At 41.9% G+C, this 18,142-nt stretch overlaps 1 protein-coding gene across 4 annotated transcripts in view; it reads left to right on the top strand.

Moving 5' to 3' along the window:
- The window catches only part of LOC117763371 (FERM domain-containing protein 5), a 61,027-nt gene that overhangs the window by 33,998 nt on the left and 8,887 nt on the right, over positions 1-18,142 (top strand). For 2 of the 4 annotated variants that reach the window (XM_034588432.1, XM_034588436.1), the window contains exons 2-13: positions 6,484-6,590; positions 8,173-8,215; positions 8,940-9,018; positions 11,609-11,706; positions 12,537-12,660; positions 13,929-14,016; positions 14,160-14,248; positions 14,908-14,971; positions 15,076-15,167; positions 16,420-16,494; positions 17,536-17,604; positions 17,798-17,904. In XM_034588432.1, coding sequence (XP_034444323.1) covers positions 8,209-8,215; positions 8,940-9,018; positions 11,609-11,706; positions 12,537-12,660; positions 13,929-14,016; positions 14,160-14,248; positions 14,908-14,971; positions 15,076-15,167; positions 16,420-16,494; positions 17,536-17,604; positions 17,798-17,904 — 892 coding nt within the window. In that variant the 5' untranslated portion in view covers positions 6,484-6,590; positions 8,173-8,208. The remainder of the gene's footprint in view (positions 1-6,483; positions 6,591-8,172; positions 8,216-8,939; positions 9,019-11,608; positions 11,707-12,536; positions 12,661-13,928; positions 14,017-14,159; positions 14,249-14,907; positions 14,972-15,075; positions 15,168-16,419; positions 16,495-17,535; positions 17,605-17,797; positions 17,905-18,142) is intronic. The other 2 variants (XM_034588433.1, XM_034588434.1) reach the window with 2 other exon arrangements.

Below are 18,142 nucleotides of genomic sequence, written 5' to 3'. Positions count from 1 at the left end.
GTCCATGAAACCCACATCTAGGACCACTTTTCAGGTGGTGAGGTTACATCCTGTCTCTGACCCTGAAGTATCTATGTAGCGTTCTGCAACATTTATTCATGAATCACAGGATTACGTGCAACCAATGAACGACAACCATATTCAGCTGGAATTTGACAAAGATGTTTTAAAACCGCGTTAATAACCTCGTGCTTCCTGTGCTGCCACCTGCAGGTTCACATTTGTAATCTTCAAGAAAATGTTTTGAACTAATGGTTGTTGGGAAAAATATAGCCCAATCCCGTCAGCCTGTACTTTGTGTTTAGTGCTAATTGCAGAATGATAGCACACAAAAAAAAACTCAAATGCAGAAAGCATCTTTGAGAAAAATGTATTTGACGATTTGTCGTGCGACATACACTGAAGACAGCCACCAGGGGGCGGTTAGATGTTTTGGCTTCACCTTTTGAAGCTGTTGTCCATATCTATATGCAGTCTATGGTAAACCCTCTGTAGATTGTGTTTCTTGAGTTGCAAACAGGTTTGAATCCACAAAATTCATTTGAATTTGCTAATATAACTTTAGTAAATCATTAACTCCTTAGAATCATTATTTGTAACAGTAGACACATTGAGCTGTGGGACATATCGGAGCTGTTACCTCTGCTGGCTTTAACAATGTTTAGAAATATGCATTAAAAGCAGCTCGGAGGCAAACTGCTGCCACCATTAATGTCACACATCCTGTGCAACAGCTTGTGTTTTGCAGCTTTTCATGATTTCATCACACAGTTTTATAATTATCACTGTTAATGAGACTAATTTCCCTTTTTTCCTTCCTGTAATTACTCTGCAACCTGTTTCCTAAAGCACGAGGAGACAAAGCCATCCACCAAACTGCCATAAGGGTATTATGCTTTCTATCCCCTTATCACATATTGGATGAATTAAAGATAAACCCCGCTCCCAAATTATAAGAGTGTTCCTATCTAGCTCGAGGAATTAGACTAGAAGACACAAGTTTGCCTCATTTTGCAAAATCAATTCTTTCTCTGCTTTTATTTGCGATAACACTGGTCAAATTATGCAGATTTTTTAAGAGCCCTGCCAACCGTGCCGAGCAGGGTTACAGCTCAACATATCAATTATGAATCATTTTTCAGAGGTTATGAGGAGATGCCTTGGCATTTCGCTGAGTGGAACATTCCTCTCTCATAAAGTCTTCTTTAATCAAGCTTTAAAAGCAATTATCCATATCACGCGCTATCAGCAGCTCTCTTTTGCTTCACCTATTCTCTTGATTCCTCACATTTCTGGGGCAACTCCTCACGTACTCTTTTGTGTTTTGATGACCCACTTTTCCTCCGCCTGGTCACACTAAACTCGGGATGTCATGATACCACAAGTTTGGTCGTCGATACCCGTGATAATATATTTGGTATCAAGAATCAAGTGCAATTCAATATTATTGCCAGTGCCCTACGTGAACCACGATGCCTAGTGCAGTAATAAGGTACATGAATGACAGCGGAAATTATTGTAAATACATAGACTCTATTTAAACACCTGTTTGGCAGCTAACTAGCAGCCAATGTGAGCACTTGACATGACAGCTCCCAGAAAGTGAGGCCAAATCGTCTTGATTGCCTCCTGGTGGCTGGCTGCAGTATAGATCATTAACCAGGTTTCCTCCTTGTTATTGAAAGGGACATGGACCAAACTAAAAGGACCACAAGTCTACAGCCAAGCAAGCAGCTCTGAGGCTACACCGTAGGCTTTATATAAAGATGGACAATATCTTGAAACTTTCCCTGGTGGCTGGTTGCAGCATATGTCATACACCTGCCTCCTGTAAGCAGATGGGACATGTGCAAAATTAAATCATGAAAGTATATGTCAAATAGATTTCTCTTAAAGATGGTTTCTGTCATATTACGTCGTTCTTATCACACTGATGTTTGTTCAATGGCTCAATTAAGTTGATGCTATGTATTTGGAGAGGTAACGTAATGATTGACTGTGACTCTATCCCCGATAACTACTGTGCAGATTCTGGATCCAAATGACGTCACCGGTGCAAGACGTCAGCCTCAGTATCCGGGTTATTTCGGCTTTATTTCTGGATTGTGGGAGGAAATAGAGACTCGTTGTCCATCCTTATATACAAACCATGGTTTCATCTTTTGTACTTAAAGAAACAGACTTGATTCCACAATGTTAAAAACTGGAAAGAGAGCTTCATATAAGAGGATATGGGTTGGCCTATGTGTTGCTCTGGGTCTCCGCTGAAGTGGCAGGGTCAGGACCTGAACCCTCTGCCTCTCGGTCAGGTAACAGAATCAATCTGACACTTTAACCAGCCGATCGTTCAGCCTCCTGGGACAAAAGACAGAAATCTGCTTGTGAAACCAAATAAATCACCTCAGGGCTCCTGGTACCTTTTAGCTTTACACCACTGCTCACACAAACACACAAACAGTCGCACGCACACGGCCGCACGCACAGTCATCGACATCATGTTTCCACTCCTCTCACTATAAAGTGATACAATCTTTTATTAATTGGTCTGTGCCCCTGCGTTGACATAGAGACCATTTTAATGATTCATCTGAAAGGAAAGTGCCATTGTAGACTGGGGGCACTTAAGGAAATAAGATTGTGTTGTTTTCAGTTAGAGACCCATCAGAACGATGTTGTGTGTCTTTTTTTAGATGTCCATCAGATTATTATCAGGAATCTTATAATAGAGTCAGACACACTTTTCCTTTTGGTAACATACCAGGAAGAAGAGTGTGACTGAATTCATCCATTCAAAGATTAGTAGCAGCATTTAGATTGACTTAGGTGGTTACAAACTATTTCAAGCAAAGATGACAAATCATTTGCAAACACATGATTGTGACATTTGTTTTTGATTTGGAGCTCATTGAGTTTTCCCCTTTCTATGATGCAGTTTCAGATTATAATTTGATTTCTTATGTCTAAATAACAGGGACATTTTGCTTCAGGTGTCCATCCACATAACAATTTATTCTATTGTTTTCTCAATGAGGTTTTTGTATGGAGTTCTTTTCCTCCAATCTATATTCAAGAGCATGGTCTTTCATTTTGAGAGCAGGACTTTACGGACAGATTTTGTAAGGCTCTCACTCCAAATACCCTGCTTGTGTCGTATACCTATTTTTGTGATAGGAGGGTGATAGAAACTGAAATCACTGAAGGATTGAATCAACAAATACACCACAGCAGGATAAAACATTGTGACACCAGGTCACTTGCCTGTTTTCAAACTCTTTCCAACACAGGTACAACCAACACAACCTTTAGTAAATCGTTGAGGCGACTGCAGAGCTATATTAAGATTCCAATTCAGATGAGGAAAAGGTTCATTAGTATGATTAGAAATTCAGGACATCCTTTTCTCTCGTGCAATCACCCTCGATCTCGTAATTAGAAAGTCTGGTAGGAGGATAATGCAGCTGTGCTCAATGTGGGGCTGAGACGGAGGTGGGGGGGCAACAAAGAGCGAGAAAAGAGGGAGGGAAGGAGGGAGGGAGGAGGGTGGGAGGAGAGCTGTTGAATACTAACAAACTTGCTCTTTCCATGCAACAAAAGAGCAGATGTCCTTTCTAACTCGGTGTGGTCCTCTCCACACAGAAAGCATTTTTTCTTTATTTGTTGCTTGGCTTTGTTGCTTCCTACAGCCGCTCCTGATAGCAGGTTTCTCTGCCGAGTGATTAAAACAAAAGATGAGTCATGCTTTACTTTACACTTCAAAACATTTCAATTTTTTTGGCCTTTATTGTGCTATTTCTGTATTTTAAAGTGCAGACAAACAGATTCAACAGGATTATTTTACATGCATATAATATTACATGTTTACATCTCTCAGTACATGGCTTTCTCTAGATATCCAGCTGGGGTAATCAAGTTTTATTGATTGCCTGTCCTGATTATGTGATTATGTAAACCAGCTTTTCTCTTATACGTGACGAAAATAATTCAAAACCTGTTTGCTTGAATAATCTTATGAAATAATCATCATGGAATCTGCATTCACTCAGAAAGGTTCCTTTTATCTTTGTGTGTATATGTTTTTGGTCCTTACAAATACAAACGTGCGCTCTTCTCTCACACACCGCAGAGACCCTTGCTTCTCCATTTGATCATTGGTCTTAGTTATCGGATTGGTTAGTAATGTTACAACAAGAGGGGTGAAGCCCCCGTGTCTCGCTACAAGAAGGTCAGTTATCTCCAGTAGCAAAGGCTCGTATTGGCATTCGGTCACAAGAGTCTCGTCAGTTAGGTGACAAGCCCGGCGTCGACAGTCCTTTGTCCTAATGAAGGGGCTGTTATCTGCGGCCAGAGTAATGACATGGAGGAGAGTGCTGCTGCTGACACCTTCGCTGCCGACACAGGGCAGATGAGCAGAGGGAAGTGAGGGAGCGGGGAAGGAGGAGCGACCTCCTCATGAGTCATTATGAGGGTTGAGACCTCAGCGGCCGGTCAGACTGCAGCCAGCTTGTCATTGAGAGCTGGATGTTGCTTTGAAATTGAATACCTTATTATTTTGAGGAACACAACCAGGCTTTTGTCCATAAGAGTTTACCATTTAACAAGTTAATATAGCATATTAAATGTACAAGCAATGGAATTAAATCTATATTTACAGAAAATATCTGTAAACAAGAACTAAAATCTGTATTCCTAAAGGTTTCTGTAACCAATATCAACTGGACATGAGAGTTCCCATCTTAAACCTGCATTTTTTTTTTGTTCTTTGTTAACGAAACAGAGACGTTTTGTGGAGCCAGGGAATAAATGAGGAGACCAAGATCTAAGATGTCGCTCACTTTATTATCATTAATTACCAGGTCACAACTGCACAGCAACACTCGCTGGTAGCAGACTCTCAGAAGCATAACGCGTAACAGCACAGCCGGCAAAAACAGGCCAGCGTTCCCGCTTCCACTTCCTGCCGGCACACGTAACCCCCTCCAATATAGGAGCGTGCTTTCTGACTATGCTACTTGCGCTAACCTGATTGGCCGAGAGCACACAGGCTTAACAGGAATAGCTTTTTCTACACTCCTTATGAACATAATTCCAATATTTATACTTCTATTACCTCTGTTTTGGTCTCCACCGAGTCCAGGGGAAATATATCTGTCTCTTTATAATGCCGCACTATATTCATCGATTAAATTATTAACATCGTCTGTTTGCTGAAAAACAAAACAAAAGCAAACAAAAGGTCCAAAAAAGCTGATGAATAATTTGATAATATATGGTCTTTACAAATATGTAAAAATGAGCAATACTATTTTCATGGAATACAACGATGCTTTGTCAGTTGCTCCAAATGAGCAGTGAGACTTCAGGGCGTTTGTGAACTGTCGGCGCTGATTGAGCCTTTCGTGCTGTTAAAGAAAACAGACCAAAATCCCCATTGAGAGCCGTGTGTGATATGTCATCTTGGCATGGCATCTCCGTGGCGTGGGGTGACAGTGACTGGGGCCCGGTGATTAATGTCTGCTGTCTTCCTCACACCCTCTTTCTAACCTCATCACATTTAATTCTCTCCAGGATCCTTAAATGTCACAGACAGCAGAGTTTTACACTTTTAAATAAAACCATTTTGAGGAATAAAACCTCCCAAAAAGAATTTATTTAGTTAAAAATATAATATTTGCATGTTGAGTTTCTCAATATAATCATACAATATGAGAGCTCACTCTTGTTTCTAACTCCCATTTGCAGTGTGGCTCCTCTGTCACTATTGCTCATTTGGGCTCACTGCGGTAATTCATCCAGTTGCAATCATTACTTTTAATCTTCATACGTAAATTATACCTGCATCCGTTCATAGGTGTATAAAACTCTTATAGAAGGTAAGAAACTGATTTTGTTGAAGAGAAACTCTTAATTTGTGTCTGTCCTGTCGTCTTTTGGCAGGAGAGAACTCTTGTGGGGATGTTTCAGACAGAATTTTCTGTCACTGTTGGATTACGACAAAAATCTGTTCCAGATTTTCAGGAGCCAGGATTGTTCAGCTGTGTTATTCAGATGTACAGTGTCGAGGGTGCTCTCAGATATAGATGTGTATTTGTCACAGTGGATGATGCCACTGTGAAATACTGTGTCGTGAGGTGGAAGCTTCCTCGTGAGTTACAGAAATACAGAGTTTTAGCAAAACCCCAGTGAGATGTGAGCCTATTTATTCCATCCTCCCTTTGAGCTCTACTTTTATCTGAGGATGGGGTTTATTCCAGACTCTTCAGATGGCTCTGGCTCTTGTGTATTTATATTGGATGAATCTGAGATATCTGTGGCAGGGTTTAAAAAAAAATCTCAAGCACACTCTGAAGGCAGGAATTATTTATCATGTTGAAACTTAGGACATTGCCCATTTCTTTGTTGGATCTTTTTTTGGCCACACACGCAAATATTGTTTTTTTGTTGTCGTGCTTTCTAAATTCCTGCTTCTCCTCTCTTCTGTTGCAGCGTGACGCAAAAGGGGACAGTATCTGTTTGACCTCATCTGCCACCACCTCAACTTGCTGGAGAAAGACTATTTTGGCATCAGATATGTGGATCCGGACAAGCAGCGGGTACGTGTCTATGCTGCAGTATGTGTGAGCAAGGCAGAGGCGGTTTGTGTGCATTTATATCATTTATAACTTTCTTAATAATGTATTTTTAGTCTATCTACCCCCCCCCCCCCCCCCCCCCCTCCCCCACCCCCCCCAAAAAATCATATCTATTCAAAAGTACACAAAATTATCCAGCTCCATGTGCCAGCATCTGAGACTCAACTGCTTTAAATTGTATTGAAATTTATTCCAGGTGCATAATTAAAGGTGGTGTACAACTTTACAGTACCGGGGATTTGTTGTGTCTAGTTTAAAATTAATAGTTTAAAATGAAATTAATTAATAGTTTTTGCTGTCTTGAGTCCAAGATCAATACCATTCAGCACGCGGACAGGAAGAAAGAATTGAAATTATTGGCTGTCAGTAAATGATCTGCCTGCCTTTGCTCTCACTGCGCATGGCTGCAGTCTTCAGCCGGAGGAAACGTACACTGTTGAAGCAGAGTCACTACGTGTTCCTGTGTTTTTTTGGGGGCGTAGCTTTGACGAGAGGACCAATAGTGGGATGTATATGTTGCATTTTTTCAAAGTGCAGCCTGCTCTAGCTAGCTTTTCCAGAATTGACAACCCTAGCTTTAAACCATACACTGGATATTGCTTTATTGAACAGCAGTAAGGCTCAATAAAAAATTTGTGTTATAAAACAAGTTATAATAATGTATACAACACTGAATCTGCTGCATTTTTCCTTGTTATATCCATTGTTTAAAAAGTGGTTCAAGGGAAACTCAGAGTGACTCCATATGAATGTGATTGTTTGGCTCGAACCATATAAAGATGCTTGGCTTTACATTAAAAATGGATCATATCTGATTGAGTTGAGGAATGAGAGTGAGACTGTGGGTCCAGAGTGAAAAGTTGTGTTCCCCATCTTCTCTTATTCACGCCGCCTCTCAGAGTGACGGTTGTTCCATCAGGCCTCGGCCGCTGCGAGGCATGTCGGAGCACTGCTTGATTCATGAAGTATTCACATGTTTGCAGATTATGTTGATGTCCTGCAGACAAGAACCAAGTCCCGAGGATGCTGCATTTCCCGCGACGTCACTCAGAAGGACTATTTTGGTGGTTGTTGCTGTGGGTGGGTTGGCTTGGCGGAAAGGTAACCCGGGAGAGTGATGGAGGGAGAAATACGCTCCCGGAGAGGGAGAGCGAAGATGGTGAATCTGGCTGTAGAGGCCGGCAACAGCAGCAGGAGCTTGGTGTTTGGTCGAAACCTGTTTTTTTAATCAGCCTCCCTGTTCTGTCTGTGTCTCAAGAGACTCACAAAGAGCTGTTTGAATATATATTCGCCTGGAATCTTTGATTGTATTACAAAATCCATTTTTCATATTCAAAGCAGCTTTTTAAATTTTGCAGCACTCGAAGAGTATTGTTGTAAAACCTTGTGGCATAAACAGGTTTCCCCACAAAACTGTCAGTGGTAACAACCGAATGCAGCCGATATTTTAAAGTGTCAGGTGAGTGATTTGACATGTAAATTGGAGGATTTCTTTTTTGATGACATTTAATTATTGTCATTTCTGTTTTTCTTTTTAATGCAGCACTGGTTGGAGGTCACAAAATCAATTGCAAAGCAAATGAAATGTAAGTATTTTTTAAATAGATTTTTATTTGATATTAATCTTGGAAATGGACCATTGAATTCTTAGTCCTTAACATGAGGTCTGGAATGATATTGGCAATAGATAGACATGATATTTGAATCCATAAGATGTACTGTGGATTTAAAAAAAACATTTTCTTTTTGTAACAATAAAAATCATCCGCATAGATGTAATCAAAATATGCTGCATTGTGATACATCAGCACTTTAATGGGGTAATTTTACTTGCATTTTGTTCTTAATCAAAAAACTATTCTAAGTGTAAACCAGCAAAAAATATTTCGCAATTTATATTTATTAGAAAATATTGAGTCATTGAGTCACGACATCTCATCAAATGTCTTTAAAGATAGGAATATGAAACGTATACTATAAAACCAATGTATACAAAATACAATAAATATGCAAAGATTGCACAGGAAACTTTACCTAAATAATTCCACAGTAAGACACATGGTTGTTAGTTGCAGTCTATTCTAAATACATAGGAAAGAAACAACATGGAAGACAAGAATAGAAATAGCAGACGACTGATCAAGACAGACAAGTTGCTGCCCCGATAAAATCTTTCTTTATTACTCAATAGATCAGTTCACGAGAAAAGAGTTGCCTTTATCTGGGTCTTTGAACGGTTGTGCTTTCTTCCTCTGTCTCCCGCTGAGGGTTTGATGTGTTACTTAAATGTTTGGTGTTTGTTTCTTGCAGCTCAGCCTCCGTTCACCATGTGTCTGAGACTCAAGTTCTACCCTCCTAATCCCGCTGCTCTGAAGGAGGAGATCACTCGGTATGACGTCCTGTTGTTTCTCTAACCGATGCATTTAACCTTTGTTTCACTTTAACGGTAAAGAAAAGTCAGTTTATTCATGAAGAGACTGATGTCATTTGAAGAACTGTGAAGAGCATCTGTGCTTGGTCTTTGTTTCTTTTGGTTCTTTGGTGTTTTCCCTGATTTCTCAGGAGTTAATTCATGGATCTAGATGAACAAATCAGGCACATCTAGGGAAGTGGTATCTATGATTGTATGAAATTTGGTGTAGCTTGATTAAATATAAGCAAACTGTTGGGCCTTTACAGAGTTATGCGCTCTACTAAGTGCCATTCTAGTTTTTCTCTGGTGCAGATTGTGCACTAACATTTTTAGCCGGAGCAAACATGTCTCTTTCTAAAATATTATTTATGGGCCTTCATAATTAAAGAGTACTTAACTGTCTCAAACATTATGATAAATATTACACAGTTTGCATGAGGAGCTGTGAAACATGAGGGATGTGAAAGCCTCCGCTAGCAGGTTGGTCTCCAGAATATAATGAGTAGAACGTCAAAGGCAACAACATGTTAGGTTTTTGTGTTTAAATGCTCAGATTTTTTTCATCTCACTAACTCTGAAATAAGAGCCCCGTCGTAATATTTAGGTAAAAGCGACAATAACAGGGAAGAGCTATGAATTTACTCTGCCTGCAGATAATGCTGAGAGTAGCCAGCTGGTGAATGAGTGCATGCCCAATGTATGCATCAGTGACTGATGGGACAGTGGGGGGTCCTCTCTGTCTCTGAAGTGTAATGACATGTAATGTACACCACATGTAGAGGGCACGTAATGAACGGAACAGACAGGAGGAGATAGGGGGCAAAGGGCGCTGATTGTGAGTGGTGAGGAAGAGGAGGGAGAATAAAAGGCTGGAGTGGGGGAGGCAGAGGAGGGAGTGATACAACATGATGATGAGAGTGGAGAGAGGTGGAGACCACAGAAGGAGGGGCAGGGTAATCAGTCACATATGGGGCTCAGGCAGTGAGTGCTCCTCTGCTATCATGTTGGGTTGGGATTGTCTGGACAGTAGTTTAATGCCATATAAGAATTGTATTACTATTATTATGATTATGTGTTTTTATGTACGCACTGAAATAGGAAAAACAGTGGTAAAAACATGTGTCCCAGTCATGACAATGTGACGGTGCAGCTAAATGGAACTCGGCCATCTCTCTTTTTAATATGCCTCCACACCTGCGACTGCCACTAGCCCGAAGGCATTAGGTTCTGGGGCTGCCCATCTGTTCCATTCTTGTGAACACAATATCTCAAGAACATCTTCAGGGAATTTCCTTAAATCTGGCTCAAATTTTCACTTTTCACTGATTAAAATGTAGGTGGTGAAAGGTCAAGGACGCTGTGACCTTGTGAACATGATACCTCAGAAACACTTAGAGGGAATCCTCTGTTCCTTTAACGTAAGAATGAACTGATTAGAATTTGTTAGTCAAGGTCACAAAATATGTTTTTGGTCTTGTGAACGCAACAGTTCAGAAACACCTCAAGCTGATTTCTTTAAATTTGGTACAAATGTTCACTCTGATTTGAAGATGGCTGATTAGTTTTACATGGTCAAAGGTCAAAGGTCACCGTGGCCTCACTAAATGTGTTTCAGTCCTGTTGAACATATCTCAAATCGGCCTTTATGGAATTTCTTCAAATTTTGATGACTTGTTACTTGGATTCAAGGATTTACTGGTTTGATTTTAGGGGTCAAAGGTCACAGTGACCTCATAAAGAATAAAAATAGTTCACTGGTTGAATATTGTTCCAATGCTCTCTGTGCCCTGAGGAAAATCAAGGAACTACTTCAACCGCTGATCAGCTCTGAGCTGATATTACTGTAGTATAGACTTTTAATGCAGTCAAACCATCAACAGCCATCAGAACGCTGAAATGACTGTTGAATTATAACTCGTTTATTCACCAGGCCATCAAATGGGTTTGTTGAACCCACTGCAGAGCAACACAGGAAATGTAATCACCTCTTTAATGCAATGGCTCCATACAGGCCGTGTTATTAGCTTTTGTGGAAATGGCCCAGAGGGAGATGAATGTCTGTTTCCTGTTAAAGGTTGAGTAAAGGTGGCTTTCAATAACCCCAATGTCCTCCCCTCCAGCAATAATACAAATAATAATAATGACTATGATCATTATTATCATCACCGTTCTGCCGTTTGCTTCGGATGCTGTCTCAGATGGGTGATTGGTTGGATGGGTTTGAAACTAGGCTGGAGGCTTTAAGAGAAGCACAGCGTCAGTAGCAGCTCTTCCCTCGGGGCCTCCCTACCCTTATTTCCCCCCCGAACAAAACCCTCATTTCAGCAGAATCAAAAAGAAATATTCAAACCCCGACGCCCCCCACGGGGAACGTGAACTCCACAGCCTTTGAGGTTTATCAGATTTGTTGTTTCCTGCTCTATCTTTTTCTTATTGTTTTATTCCTTCTGTGTCTCATCACTAAGAAATGTAGCCAAAATGTATGAGTATGTATGAGTAACGTCAGTACTCTCATGAGCAGACCCGTCAGACTGTCATACGTGATGTTTGTCCTCTCCCCTTGTAGATATCTTGTCTTCCTGCAAATCAAGAGAGACCTCTACCACGGTCGGCTCCTGTGTAAAACCTCGGATGCGGCCATGCTTGCTGCACACATCCTTCAAGGTAATTGGAGGTGACAGATGGAAATGATGTACACCACTCTCTGCTCTGGCCACCTCGTGCCTTGTAGTTACCGTGCCGATAAACACAGTCAAGCAAACAGATTTTTATGTGGAAAGAAGCTGAATTAGGTGATATGAGGCCAATGTACAACACTGATCAAAGGGTTATACTCCTGCAGTGGTTTCAATTGTTCATGCTATAAGAAAAGAAATGGGGAATGGTTCATTGGATGTGATTGTTCACACTGATACTGACTCTGAAACTGGTACAAAGTAAAAGGTTGTTCTGCACTTTGCATGATTATTGGCTCAATGGCTTTTTTGCGCTTAATAAGCAAGAAATCCTGCTCGGTGAGAAAATCTTTTGAAGCCGTTATCTGGCACCTTATCATCTTCCTCCCACCACACACACACACACACACACACACACACACACACACACACACACACACACACACACACACACACACACACACACACACACACACACACACACACACACACGCAAGCACACAAATATAGACCTAAGCAAATACAACACACACAAGGAGTGGTGGCTCTGCGAACATCACAGAGAGCACAGTGTTTGAGGGGAGGCAGGTCGTCTGGAGGAGGGGCTGATGAATTAAAGATGGGCTGCTTGGTCAGCTCCTCCTTCCAGCGAGAAAATCTGCTTCAGGGTCATTCGAGGCAGTGCAGTGTGGCATGAAGGGAACACAAATAATCTTTGGCTTGTTCAGCCCATCTCCACCGGCAGAGGCACCAAAAAGACAAAAAAGCCTTAACTTTTATCTGCTTTTAATGTATTTTTCTCTCTGTTCCTTCCTCCAGCTGAGATCGGTAACTACGACCCCGGCAAACATCCTGAAGGTTACAGCTCCAAATTCCACTTTTTCCCCAAACACTCAGAGAAGCTGGAGCGCCGGATCGCAGACATACACAAGACGGAGCTGATGTGAGGGTCACCATCAATCTCTCTCTGTTTCCACATACCTGCAGAACAAAAAGCCAGGCTTCCTTTGGCATTTATGTAATTATCTGCGGTAATGAGGTTCCGTTGGGTCGGGCAAGCAGATCACTGTTGGTTATTTGAGCAGATAGAAGAGAAATTCTTCTCCACCGTCCACTTGGATCACGCAGTCAGATTCACACGGTTATCTGTGTTGGGACGTGACCTTGGTTTGAACTGGGAGAGCAGCAGAGCACGATGCTGAAAGAGATCAGATAGAGCAGGACACAAACACTCACAGTAGGTGAGCTTATGAAGCGTTTCTCTCACGCTGATCCATCTAACTCCTTCCAACTTATTCTTATTGGCACTAAAATAAGTTTCTTATCCAGATAATATTTGGAAAAATCTCTTATCTTTCTTCATCCCTCGATTTTATACAGCTCATCTGATCGAACTTGACAGGTTTATTTATGAGGTAGGAAGTGTGAAGGGTTTTGGATGAGCAGCTGTGGAGAAAATCAAAGGCAAGTCAAGCCAAGTTTATTTGTATAGTACATTTTATAAAAGGCACCATGACTAATTGAAAATGTAACATAAGACAATATAAAAAGAATAATTTAAGAAGAAATTAAAAATGAATAAAACCGAATAAATAAAAGTCAACTTTAAAGTTCAGTTTTTGAAAGAAATTTGTATTGCAACCAGTGCAAAAGTGACTGATACATAAATCCCAGCCCCCCCTTCCTCGTCCTCCCACCCCCTAACAGTTCCCCCCAGCAACTCACCACGGGGTCTGCTCCCAAGGACTGCTCAACCATCACTAAGCATAAAGGTGTAACATAGTGACCCTCTGTTCATGAACAAGGGAGCTTGTCTTTTCTCTGCTCTGCTGCATGTGACCACATCTCCAGCATCAAGTCCAGTTCTGATGCTTTGGAGGCAGAATGATAATCAGCATGAGACTCTGCTGCCCACTAGTGGTCACTTTCCTCCTCACCACCAAGTCAACACTGCTGCTATATGAAGAGTTACTGCACATTGTTAAAGTTGAGACAAGCAATACGTACTTTATGAATATCTTCCTATATTTTCTTTGATTTACCTATTGTTAATAGTCTGATTTGTTTTGTCATTACGTTTGTCTGCCTCTTTTAGTCTTTTCAAAATTATTGTGACATGTTACTGGAAATTAAATGTGTGTGTGTGTCTCTGAAATCTTATCTGTTTGAGTTTTACACTGACGCAGATGTTGTGTTGTCGCTCTTCCTCAGTGGACAGTCACCTGAAACATCAGAGCGGAACTTCCTGCAGAAAGCCCAGATGCTGGAGACATATGGTGTTGATCCGCATCCGTGCAAGGTCTCACAAGCGCCGCTGTTCAATATTTACAGATCTCACACGCATTTCTGTTAAACTTCAAAAAATTCTTACTTGATTTGAAGTGCAGTGCATGCTCAAACATATGTCTGACTCATGCTTCACTTGTCTTTTGGGATTTCCAGGACGTGTCTGGGAACCCAGCGTTCCTCGCCTTCACGCCGTTTGGTTTTGTGGTGCTTCAGGGAAACAAGCAAGTCCACTTTCTCAAATGGTGAGCGAAATATGCAACTTCCTCTTGTGCCTCAAGTCTTTGCAGGATGTGAATAGACGAACGCTGAGCTGCTGGCCTGGATTTATACCTGATCTGACATATGTGCTCTGTATGCAGGGTGTTGAAACAGCATGTGCTCTACAGCTGGTTGCACAGTCACAGTTAACAAAGCTCTGCCATCTGCCTCTACCTGTGACAAGAGCCGGGGAGAAATGTGTGTGCACATATGGCTAATTACAGCAGCTAGATTAACAGAGATACTTCAAGACAATAGTTTGATATATAAGAGCCTGAACTCTCAGTAAACACTGACTTGAATTCAGCAGGAAGCTTGACTTCCGAACTGAAAATGTATATGTAATGTTTTTCTGTCTGTTCGCTTTTAACTGAGAAGGTTACAGTTACATAATGACAACAGACGTACTGTGTTTGCCATATTTCTTAGGCCTTTGTTTGTTTAGCCTTCGGCAGCGCTCAGGTTTCTCCCATTCTACGTTCCCCGTCTGCAGGGAATGTTATCATTATGTGTTTTGTCAGCCTAATGTTGAGGTCCGTGGTTGTTTATGTGATCCCAAAGTGGTTGTCATGAATATTTAAAGAGGCTGCGGCTCTCTGTTTCCGCTCGCTGCATGTTTAACCGTTGCTCCTTCCCCGGACAGGGAGGAGGTGACCAAACTGAAGTTCGAGGGCAAGACGTTCCACATACATGCAAATCAGAAGGAGGTGAGAGCCTGAATGGTTGGATGTGCAGAAAAGAGTGTAAGTTCTAATGATGTGGCCTCGGTTTATTATATTTTCCTGCACGCTCTCTTATTTTCCACGTGCAGGACAAACAGATCATCCTGGCATACTTCGCACCTACTCCGGAGGCATGCAAGCACCTTTGGAAATGCGGAGTGGAGCACCAAGCTTTCTACAAGTGAGTCCACACATCTTCTTTATTGAATTCCACTGTTTCTCTTTCTCTCCTTACTGCCGTGATTTAGTTGCTTCGAGTGCCGCGGTCGGGCGGGTTACCGCCAAGGTGCCTCTGCGTCCTTAAAGGCCCTTCTTCCCACCGGGTTGTTTGTCAGCGGGAAAATGTGGTGCGAGCTGCCGCTGACCTTTAGCGAGCTAGAGTGCGGCGGCACGAGACTGCAGGCACTTCACCGCTCCTCCTGAGATACAGCTCCCCTGTGTCAGACATGAATAATAGCGTGGCTCCCCCTCTGCTCACCCCTGGCTCAGGAAAGGTGATAAAAAAAAAAAAAAGCACAAGCAGTGTGAGTACAGTGTGAGTACAGAGGGTGGGAGTGGTGAGGTAATGACAGCTCAGGTGATGAAGGGTGTGTGTGTGTGTGTGTGTGGGGGGGGGGGTAGCAGATGGAGAGAGGGGGCATCACAAGGTTAGAGCTTAGCACAGGAATTGATGGAGCTAATGCGATGTGACCTTTCGATGACTCTCTGAAGCGGCAGGCTGATAAAAGATTTTTATCAACCTTCCACTTATTAAGATCTCGCTGTAATAAGGAGTCTGGGGGACGACAGAGAGAGAGAGGACATGTGATCGTGGGTTTCAGAGACGCACGCATCCCTTGAAAGGAACATGAAGCATCAATTATTAATGTCTCACTTACTATGACAATATAAACATATTGAATACTGTATGGAGCAGATGCGGAGCCTATAGTACAAAGAGGGGACATGAGTAATTTAATAGCAGGGTTTTTTAATGCTATTTTCCTCTTTTTTGTAGAAATATAATTAACTCCGCATTTGTTTGTTTGTAAGCAAGATTACACAAAAACTACTCGGATTCCCACGAGGTGGAAGGAAGTGGGATGTGGTTAAATTATGGTGCGGATCCACCATTTTTTTCCACTTTTTGTTGACTCCTCAGAGAATAATTTATGGATCTTGATGAAAAATTAATTTTGGCATATTTAGGGAACTGATTTGGATGAGAAATTTGGTGCAGCTTGATTGAATTCAAGGGGACTGTTGGACCTTGGCGGAGGAAGGCTCTCTACTGATTGACATTCTAGTTTGTACAGTATTGACGCCTCAGCAGTGTGATCGTATTAGGAGCATATTCTTACAAGAATTACTGGGAAACGTTTCATACCTGATGTTTTCTTCCCATTTATCTCGTTTCAATACGTAGTTCGCTTGTCTTTTCTTTTTTTTTCCAGGCTTGAGAAGTCCAGTCAGGTTCGGACGGTGTCCAGCAGCAACCTGTTCTTCAAGGGCAGCCGTTTCCGTTACAGGTAGAGTACACGACAGAGGCGGTGTGACTGATGACAGGGAGGGGAGGACAGAAACATCCCCCAGCTGGAAGTGCAGAGGGAGGTGTTCCCAGAGGATCTGACCTCCTGGCCTTCTGTGCTTCAACCTCAGCCTACGTATGCCCAGTGGATAGAACTGACACCTCACAAGATAGAGGACAGAATGAAGGGGACTCAAACGTAACATATTTTCTCAACCACCCTAAGTGGTGTATATAGTGTTTAGATTTGACATTTTTGCTGCAACCTTTAATCAAGGGCGGTGAATTAATTTTAATAGTAACAGATGCACTACTTAAAACCAAAGAAAGGCATAAAGTGTATATCTCAAAATCTCAGAGGCTATTTAATTATTCTTTTTTTTTATTTCACTTTTATAATGCTTTTTATAATATATATAATATACTATATATTATATATATTCATTTTAAGAGATTCAGCTAAAATCTAGACTTCATCTGCATTGCATGGGCCACTAACTGTAAAAAACAGACGTATATGCATAGAAGGGAAAATGACTACTGGGAAAATATTTCTAGTTTTGTTGAACTGCCCCTTTTAAAAGGAAAATATCAATATTCAAACAAACTTAAAGGAATAAAATGGGATTTTTCTTTGAAAATATCTGGTAGTATTCATGCAAATCAATTGACATCACCAGCCGAGTCAGTTACATGTTGAGTTTACTGTCAAAGAGCAAATCATGTTCATTGTTTTGATATTTTTGCCTGCAAGTAAGTGTGTGTGTGTGTGTGTGTGTGTGTGTGTGTGTGTGTGTGTGTGTGTGTGTGTGTGTGTGTGTGTGTGTGTGTGTGTGTGTGTGTGTGTGTGTGTGTGCGTGCGTGTGTCATAAAGCTGAATTCACTGGGTAATTCTGTCATGATGCTCAAGCACTGTACTCATCCACTACAGTGATGGATCTCATGGCATTGGGGGACACCAGGTTGTCTGGTTATATGTGTGTGTGTGTGTGTGTGTGTGTGAGAAACTCATCCTGAGCATCGTCTCTGTGCTTTATAACAGTGGACGAGTGGCTAAAGAGGTGATGGAGCAGAGTGCCAAAATCAAACGCGAACCTCCAGAAATACACAGGTAGAGTCAGGAGAGGTCAGAGTACTCTCGATTCGATTTCTGTTGCATTTTCCTCCTTTTGGCACCAGGCTATACCGCAGGTGTCTTTACATCAGCAGCACCTACTCGCTACAGTTTGAGTTACCTCCACTCGGGGGTGGTTTTCTCTGTGCGCTGACGTTTGTTGCATGTATGTGTGTGTTTGTCTCTGCAGGGCTGGCCTCGTGCCCAGCAGAAGTTGTCCATCCATCACCCACGGGCCTCGCCTCACCAGTGTGCCGCGCACGCGTCGGAGAGCTGTGCACATATCTATCATGGAGGGTAAGCTCCTACCTCACGCTTGAGCAAGCAATACATCTCATGGTGGCCGTCAGGGTGGGGGGGGAAGCTTTTACAAGATGTTAATTGGTCCTTTAGAGGCCGTACAGTCAGTATGGTGTTGTTTCCATGTCAACCTCATCCACTGGAACAAGTCTTTCACATTGCTACACAAGAGGCACTTGTGATTCCCCTTTTCAGATATCCTCGTAAATAGTATGTTATTGCAGCAGTAACCCAC

The sequence above is a fragment of the Hippoglossus hippoglossus genome, chromosome 6 (genome assembly GCF_009819705.1).
Source record: "Hippoglossus hippoglossus isolate fHipHip1 chromosome 6, fHipHip1.pri, whole genome shotgun sequence".
NCBI lineage: Eukaryota > Metazoa > Chordata > Actinopteri > Pleuronectiformes > Pleuronectidae > Hippoglossus > Hippoglossus hippoglossus.
Note: the sequence above shows the minus strand (reverse complement) of the source record. Positions and strands in the feature narration are given on the sequence as shown.